This window comes from Miscanthus floridulus, chromosome 10 (genome assembly GCF_019320115.1).
Source record: "Miscanthus floridulus cultivar M001 chromosome 10, ASM1932011v1, whole genome shotgun sequence".
In the NCBI taxonomy this organism is placed as follows: domain Eukaryota; kingdom Viridiplantae; phylum Streptophyta; class Magnoliopsida; order Poales; family Poaceae; genus Miscanthus; species Miscanthus floridulus.
Genome location: NC_089589.1, coordinates 119,025,820 through 119,034,720, shown reverse-complemented (window position 1 = coordinate 119,034,720; position 8,901 = coordinate 119,025,820). Strand labels below are relative to the sequence as shown.

At 41.8% G+C, this 8,901-nt stretch overlaps 1 protein-coding gene across 1 annotated transcript; it reads right to left on the bottom strand.

Moving 5' to 3' along the window:
- Positions 1-506: 506 nt before the first annotated feature.
- LOC136485492 (disease resistance protein RGA5-like) lies at positions 507-4,896 on the bottom strand. The gene is made up of 4 exons (XM_066482360.1): positions 4,766-4,896; positions 3,597-4,587; positions 1,031-2,997; positions 507-881 (listed from the first exon to the last, which is right to left on the bottom strand). The coding sequence occupies exons 2-3, from the start codon at positions 4,415-4,417 to the stop codon at positions 1,062-1,064; spliced, it is 2,757 nt and encodes a 918-aa protein (XP_066338457.1). The 5' UTR covers positions 4,418-4,587; positions 4,766-4,896; the 3' UTR covers positions 507-881; positions 1,031-1,061.
- Between the last annotated feature and the right edge of the window lie 4,005 nt (positions 4,897-8,901).

Sequence of the window (8,901 nt, the reverse complement as noted above, 5' to 3'; positions counted from 1 at the left end):
TATTCACCAACTCATTTATGATGCGCACGTGTCGTTTCACTTAGCGGCACGTCCGTTTCTTCTTCCATGCCTCTTCCTGTGCTTCGTGTTTTTTTCCACACCCATCCACCTCCTGCCGCCGGCCTCCACCACCGGCAAGGCCACCAGCGACCACAATACCAACCTCACTGACCATCTTCCGTAAAGAGGTCAGCTATGCGTTGAAGCAAACGTCTTAAACTCAACCGGATGATCGAAGTGAACAGTGGAGACCTTTTAAACAGCATCTCCTCTCGGTTCGAGTAGGCTTAGGCTGCAGCAATAGTGTTCAGCTTGACGTTATCTACTCTGTTTCGACGTAAAGCAGGACTGTAGCAGCACATTTTAAGATCTGAGGCTTCAAGTTTAGAACAGTGTTCTAGAGTATACAAATGAAAATACTGACTGTATACCGAGAGGCAGCATTTGTAGTGCAGAACCTCCTCGGTGTATATTTACCGCTACTGTCATTGATCGTATTGTTGGTAACTAGAATGTGCTTTTTTTGAGGTTCTGTGCTTTATTCAAGCAGCGGCCAAATGTATTTTTCAAGACCTCCATGTAACGTTCATGGAAATTATTACAAACTTAATTTATCAAAAAAAAACAGAATACTGTCGTTATATCTAGTACCATTGGCAGCATATATATTGTGCAGCACCTCCTGTTTGTAAGCACCATAGTTTCCTGGTTCTGGAGTATATCTGAAATTTCTTACACAAAACGAAGAAAAATGTGGTCCACCACTTGCTTAATCACAGCTTGTACCCACACAGCGTTGGTACCAGGACGTGGATGTTGACCGCAGATCGAGCAGGCTGGGTTGCATGTAGACGACGTACGCAGACGATATTTTCAACCACCTGCACAAAAAAGAAGAGCCGCTGTAGATTAATTTGCTCAAATTAGAGACACGAGTGGACAACTGATGAGTGGACAGCAAACAGTATATATACAGGAGAAGAAAAGGAGTTTAAAAAAAAACAGAGAGAAGAAAAGGAGGAGAGCGTACATGCAGGGTATGTCTCGACATTCCAATCAGTTTATCGGCGCCCGTATGCCTCGACACGAATGTAAGGGTGGTTGGGGTGGACATCCGACTCGTGCCTCAGCGTCTCTTCCACTTTTATTACCACCTCCTTACTATCGACCATTCTATCATAAAGGCGGGCAATCACTCTTCGAAGGGACGGTAGGTGACCCAGGGCCAGGTCATTAGTAGTAAATTCACCTTTACCGAAATCCTCATGTCGCATAGAGAAACAGAAATTTTCAACCCTGGGCATAGCTCCTGGTGGGAACATAGATGGCACCACATGAAAACCATAGAATCTGCACTCTCTTGCACATGGGAAGGAATTAGAGCCAACCATGAACCTTTCAGCTGCTTGAACGTCACCAGATACCGTCACTTCTAGAAAATGAAGAGCCTGCAGCATCCCGAGGACTTGGATGTCCTCCCTTCGCAGTCGAGCCACCGTTATGTCTAGGTAGGAGAGGACGAGAAGCGATCCAGGATTAATCCATGTAGGAAATGAAGCAGTTTGATCAATAACAAGATAGGACAGGTTGCCTAGAGACTCCACTGAGCCTTCAAGATTCAGCGGCACGGAACCTGAGGCTATTGTTAGCTGTTCGATCTTTTGCAGTTTGCCTAGGGATGCCACCAGAGCTTTGCAAATGCTCTCATCACATCCACTTTCCTTGTTCATTTCGAGTTCCACCTGGAGCTCCCTCATTTGCCTCAAATGGCCTATATCTTCCGCAACGTCAACAGAATCCACAATCGCAAACCATAGCTCTTCTAAGGATGTTAGATTTCTCAACCCATTTGGCCGACAATGCACAGAAAGAATCAGGCGCATCAACTGTTTTAACCCTACAAAGCTCGATGGCAGTTCTTTTATACGAGTTCCATATATGTCCAATATCTGCAAATGGTGTAGCTTCCCCATCTCTAATCGGAGCTCACCATCATATCTAGTATTTAATAGCCCTAGATATCTCAGGTGAAATAAGTTCCCAACAAAACTCAAATTTGGATGGCCTCCAAGGTTGCAATTTTCTAAATCCAATACACGAAGAAGCTGATAACAAGAAAGGGATGGCATTGAACTAATTATAGCATTATTGAAGATAGTAAGTGACCTTAGTTTTGACATGTCCATTATTGTAGGCCAAGTAGTATTATGGAGGGACAACCTGCGAACCTTTCTTGCCCAAGAAGGTGTGTTTTGCAAGGTATCACCTAGTATAGACGCAACAAAGCTTTCTTCTCTTGACAAGGAACAAATGAGGTCAAGGACCATATCATGCACACGACAAGCCTGAGGCACATCATCATAATCCATAACTATTCTTGCTGGTTGGATCAGGCTTCTATTTAGGAGCTCACTGAAGTATCCCTTTCCAATGTCAAATAACCTTTTCCCGCCTTCTCCAGGTGAAACAAAACCTTCTGCTATCCACCTCCATATCAACCGATCCCTATCAATTTCAGAGTCTTCTGGAAATAAACTTATATATAATAAACAGGTCTTCAGATGCGCTGGTAGATCATAATAGCTAAGAGATAATATCCTTCTCATATTTTCCATATCATGATTGTTTCCATGTCCTGAACCAATAGATTCACAGAACTCATACCACTCTTTCATATTTCCCAACTTATTTGCCAACAAACTTGATGTGGTAATGATAGCTAGTGGCACACCTCCACATTTCTTAATTATTTGTTCAGATATTTTCACAAATGTTTTAGGACATTTTTGTTCAGAGCCAAATATTCTCCCATAGAATAATTCTTTAGAACTCTCATAGGGAAGGGGTTTCATGTTATAAGAACAACCAACTTTCATGGCAACATCATGCTTTCGGGTAGTTATGACAATTTTGCTTCCCAAGCTATTGTCATACAGAGCATACCTTATTATGTTCCATGATGATACATCCCATACATCATCTATAACAATGAAGTACCTGTATGTTTGGAAATTAATGATTTATAACTGAATGTAGAATACGTATAAGAACTAATTCAGATGACACTAAGGGTCCTTTTGGATCCTTTCATTTTGGGGGAATTGGAATCTAGTTAATAGGCTAGGCTATTTGGTTTGCAATTTGACATTCCACAACTTTCTAAAGTTCACATATAAGCCTATCTCAAATTCATAGGGTGGGAGAGGAAAATTAATTCTATAGATCAACATACTATGTTTCTACTTGACAACTTATAACATGCTCTTTAACTTGCTCCCCTACTGTAGAAATGTAGCACATAACTATCTGTCTCGTATATCGAACAATAATATACAAATATAATCCATATATAACCATATTAGCTTAATTAATATGTGTCTAAATTATGATTATTAAAATGAATTCAATTCCAATGATCCAAACGGGGCCTAACAATTTTCAACGTTGTTCTTATAGAGGAAATTAGTTGGAAGATAATGTAGTGAGGATCAGAATAAGAACAAAAATATGGAAGCTAAAATAAATAATTTTCTAGCCAATTTAATCTGCGGGTTGTGCAACTTAACTAAAATGCCGTGGTGTATGATTACGTGTACCTCTTATTCTTGAGGAATTCCCGAAGTTCGTCAATGAGCTGCTTTTCATCCAATAAAGTCAAATTGAATTCCATGGTGTAACGTTGCTTGCCCAGACCAATGAGAATGTCCCTTAACACTTTCTTCAAGTCTGGGTTCTGGCCGACAGGAACAAATGCTTTGAAATGTACATCAACTGTTAAATTCTCATACACCGCTTTAGCAAGAGTAGTCTTGCCTAACCCTCCACTCCCAACAATAGAGACTATCTTCATTTCCATTTGCTCCTCAGCAGTCAGCAAACTTATGACCTTATCCCTTGGCTCTTGGACGCCAATGAGCTGTGACACTTTTGTGTAGAGAGCGGAGAGGCGTGGATCAATACTTGTTGTGGGAGCTGGCGTGGCCACAAGATCATCGACCCTATACCTGGCACGCCGCTCTGCCACCTCCTGAAGTTGCTTCCTGATGTCTTCGATGGCGCAGGAAATGTCATGGCGAGCCTTGCCCTTGCTGAACAGGTCTCCCATCTTCTTCATGGCACGTTTGAGCCTGCTCAGGTCAGCTGGCTCTTGGCCGTCGACACGAACAACAAAGGTGTCGAGTATATCTTCCATGTCGTAGGAAGCCTCCCTAACTTCACGTGCCCAGACTTTGACTTGCTCGTCGAGCTGGTCCCATGGCACTGCAGCCACCTTGTGGAGGGCGGCGTGCATGCTCTCAAGCTCCCATGAGACGGACTGAATTTTTACCCTTATGCTCTTCTGCAGCTTGTACTCGTCCTTGAGCAGCTCCAGCAGCTTGGAGGGGAGCAAGCTCAACGCACCGGTGACCAGATCCATACCCACAGGCTCACAAACTTAATCAATAACTCTGCTGGTAATCTGATAGGTTGCAGAGTTGTAGTGTGTTATGGGGATTCAAGTCAGCGAGCGCTTGCAGAGTTCGCTAGCGTGTTCCAGTTGCTATCCCCCTTACTTGTTTCTTTTGTTCAGTGCAACAACAGATCAAACTGAACCAAGAAAACAAACTATAAAGTTCGACTGATCCCAAAAAAGACTAAGGACAAATATTTGTAATTCAACAACAAAGATTTGAACCTAATTAATAAAATCCAAGTAAGATGTTCCTGTTTCAGCTCGAAGTAGAAACATCTTAGGAGTGTTCTAGAAAAGAAAATGCCAACTCACCGAGGTGTCCGTGGAAGGAGCTGCAGAGGAGTTGCATCGATGGTCTGCTAAGAGACAGAGCATGACCAGCGAGTTATACAGTAAGCTAAGGCAGACGATTCATATAGCTTCAGGATAAGAGCGGCCCAGATACTACCGTGAATATAATTTCATTTGCACATGAAAAACTGGACCTATATATGAATGTGAAAGGTGGGTGAGTAGTCAAAAGGGCAATAATGCGATGACATGATGGGGACTATTTTAATGCTTGAAAGAGGTCCCGTTGACAGTTCAAATCATTCACCCAGCACCCTGCATCCCGATAGTCTATCAGCCTATTCGTTTGGCCGTGGCTTGTTGTAAATGATCGTAAATTTTTAGTCAGAATAATATTTTTCTCTTACACAAACCAGCCAGCAGTACTTCTTCATGAACCAGCAACGATATGAACTAGCCAACCGAACGGGCTGTATACTCCCTTCGTTCCACAAAGAGTGTCATTTTTATTTCCTGACAAGTCAAACATTTTCAACCTTAACTAAATATATAACAAAAAATAACATTTACGGTGCATAATTATTATCATTAGATAAATCGCTAAATATATTATGATAATAAAATTATCAGGAGAGACAAATGTGGCTAAAATTTTCTACAAATGTAGTCAAACTTATAAAAGTATGACCGACAAAAATCCCATGGCGACACTATTTTTGCAACTGAAAAAGTATAAATTATTGTGTAGATAACATTATAGACTTTTTTCCTTTTTATTTTTGGTCACGTCAGATTTTCTGTGCAGATTTTATTGCAGTAAAGTGACATGCTTTGCACCCATCACATTACTGATCATACTATTACTAATTAGGGGCTCCAACGGAAGCTCCGCGTTGTTCTCCTAAAATTCTCTAGAAAAAAAAATCAATGCTAGAAATTTTCACAGAAACTAGAAGCATATTCGTTCATCAGTCGGGTACTCTAACAATCATAACCATCGTATTGACGCTAATTTCGGTCACATATTGGTAGGTGCTAAATTGCTCGAGACACCACACACCCTAGCACTCGGTGAAGGGAGGTCCCAATACCGAGGCCAACCAACAAGTCCACATGGCTGATTAGATGCTCATTTTTCGCCCAATAAACCCGTGAACACTGCTGGGGAAGACCCGTCAAGGAAGAGCACGTTGAAGTTGTTCTAGGATCAGCAAGATCATCTTGAACACCGGCAAAACTCGTGAAGAGAAGTGCCGGACAGCAAGGGGTCATAAAAGATTGGATTTTGTGATGTTCACTTTATATAAATGAGATGTTTCATGATTATCTTTGAGTATTCACGTATACCTGGGCATGTTCTATGTATATTTTAGATTGTTCTAGTACTATCCATATGATGTTCTATGTGTTTTTATTATGTTTTTTTGTATGAATTGTTTCCACTTATTTACATTTGATTATTATTTTCTTTTATTTCATATATTTATTTCATTTTCACTGTTACATGGCTTTTTTCCATTGTTTGTTTCCCTTTAGTTTCCCCATTTTCCATGAGATGTCCCATGGTATATTTTTTTGTTTAGAATATTATTCTTCTGTGATGAACGTTTTACATCAGACTTGAATGGTTTGATAATTTATGATAAAAAATATTTTATATCTAACACAAGCAACTATGTGTTGCAGTGGTAGGTGAATGATATTCTCAGACCTTAGGTCTCACGTTTGACTCCTTGCACGCACATTGTTTTTACTTTCTTTATTCTGGACAAACCAGAGCGACGAAGCGGTCGAGCCAGGACCCGTGCACGCGAAACAATGAAGGAGAAACGCGAGAAGCCGGAAAGCGAGGACGGGCACACGTGCGCGGAACAGAAAGCACGTGTGGGCGGGGAGGGCGAGAAAGCTGGTCGATGCATAACACGACCCAGGTGCTTCACCAGGTTGGTGAATTTAGGGCAGATCAACCTTTTTGGTGGAGCAGACCGATGGGCGGTGGAGCTGCTGGATAAAAAAACATTTGGCTAAAAAATGATTCTAGATCTGTTTTTTTTTTTGGTCCGATGGAGCTCTATGAAACAGGTCCTAAGTGCTAAACTTGTTGTGCCGTGTAGCCTAACAGGCCTAAACTCAAGTACAGGAACAGCACTGGCGTGCCTTAAACATGTTGCGTGGTCTTGGCAGGCCTCTCGTAAGCCCACTACAAGGCCATGCCAGCCCATTAGCCAGACAAAAAAGGCCACATCGCGGAGGCTAAGGTTAATGGTGGTTAACGACACCGGGTTGTTTTTGAATGTTTCGCAGGGGGGCCCGGAGAGAGCCTTCGGATGAGGCCCAAGATGGCACCGAGGCTTGGGCGAAGGTCGGCGCGGGGGACTTGGAAGGCGGCCCAGAGAGTCTTCGTCGGGCATTGGGAGGCCTCCGCCTGCAACCACCAGATAGGGCGGAGGCCATCCTACGGGCTTGCCAGGGAGCTACTGGAGAACGCGGTCGAAGGCGGAGGCTCCTGCGGCATGAGCGAAGGTCGTGGTTTGGATGATGGAGGCTTCTCTAGCGGAGGCCCCGGGACCTAGGAGAACTCCTACTTGGCGGTGGCGTTGGGCTATGATATGCTACGTACCGGAGATCGAGGGGGCCAACAGGACTGTTGCTCTTCTAGATAATACCATGTTGCAACATGTCTATCGTCTGTCATGAAAACCGTGTTGTAAGTAGGAACCGACAGTGATGGGGGTACATCACTGCTGAGCCATTCTTTAAACCGGGAGTGATTTCCGTGTAGGGGTTACAGATTAAGTAACTTATCTTTACCACTTCTTTCGAATACCTCCTGCTGACTCAAAGGTTAAGACCCCGTAACTTAATCCCCGATACCCGTGTTCGAATCCCGGGCGGCCTATTTTTTGTTTAATTTTATAATTTATTAAGCGGTCTAAAGGTCAAAAAGATAAAATAAATAAACCTTGCCACACATCCAATACTAGCGCAACGGTTAAGTGTCTGAACTCTATAGCCCGAGACCCGAGCTCAAACCTGAGGGCTGGCACAATTATTTTTAATTTTTTATATATCACTGCCAGTTTCAAAATAAACCGACAGTGATAACAAGCATCATTGTCGGTTTTTCAAATCACTGCCGGTTTTTTGAAACCGACAGTGATGTTTATATATATTAAAAAATTCTTTTATATACTGAATAAATAGAAGCATATGTATTCCTATGTCAAAATGGCCTGAAATTTTTTTGGCAAGCTTGTACACCCAAATTAAGATCCCACATAGGATCTTAGGTTTTTCTAATCATTTTTTTATTAATTATATTTTTCTGTGTGCTGAATGAGATAAAAGAGGGTGAATTTTATCTTGGACCCAATATATTTTTTCATCCACCTCCACAAAATTCTTATCCCTAGGGCACATTAGATCCTGTGTAAAAGTTTGGCACCATTCTGGATCTTTTCATGGGTAGACTCAGTTCAACCTATAATTAAACGGTCTCGTCGCGCGAAAATTCAATTAAACCTCAGAAAGTAGCAAACAATCTCCGGGAAATCCAAAACTTGGTGTTTCCTTCACACGTAGTATGTGCAAGCCTAAGAAAAAGTTTGAGACCAATACAACACCGGAATGCATATGAACCACAGAAACCTTGATAACCTATGTGTATAGTCATAGTTCGATGAAAGAACACATGTACCTTTGTGAAGCATGTATACTCCGCCTATGTCGAAATGGCTTGAAATTTTTTTGGCAAGCTTGTACACCCAAATTAAGATCCCACACAGGATCTTAGGTTTTTCTAATCATTTTTTATTAATTATATTTTTCTGTGTGCTGAATGAGATAAAAGAGGGTGAATTTCATCTTGGACCCAATAGATTTTTTCATCCACCTCCACAAAATTTTTATCCCTAAGGCACATTAGATCCTGTGTAAAAGTTTGGCACCATTCCAGATCTTTTCGTGGGTAGACTCAGTTCAACCTATAATTAAACGGTCTCGTCGCGCGGAAATTCAATTAAACCTCAGAAAGTAGTAAACCATCTACGGAAAATCCAAAACTTAGTGTTTCCTTCACACATGGCACATGCAAGCCTAAGAAAAAGTTTGAGACCAATACAACACCGGAATACATATGAACCACAGATACCTTGATA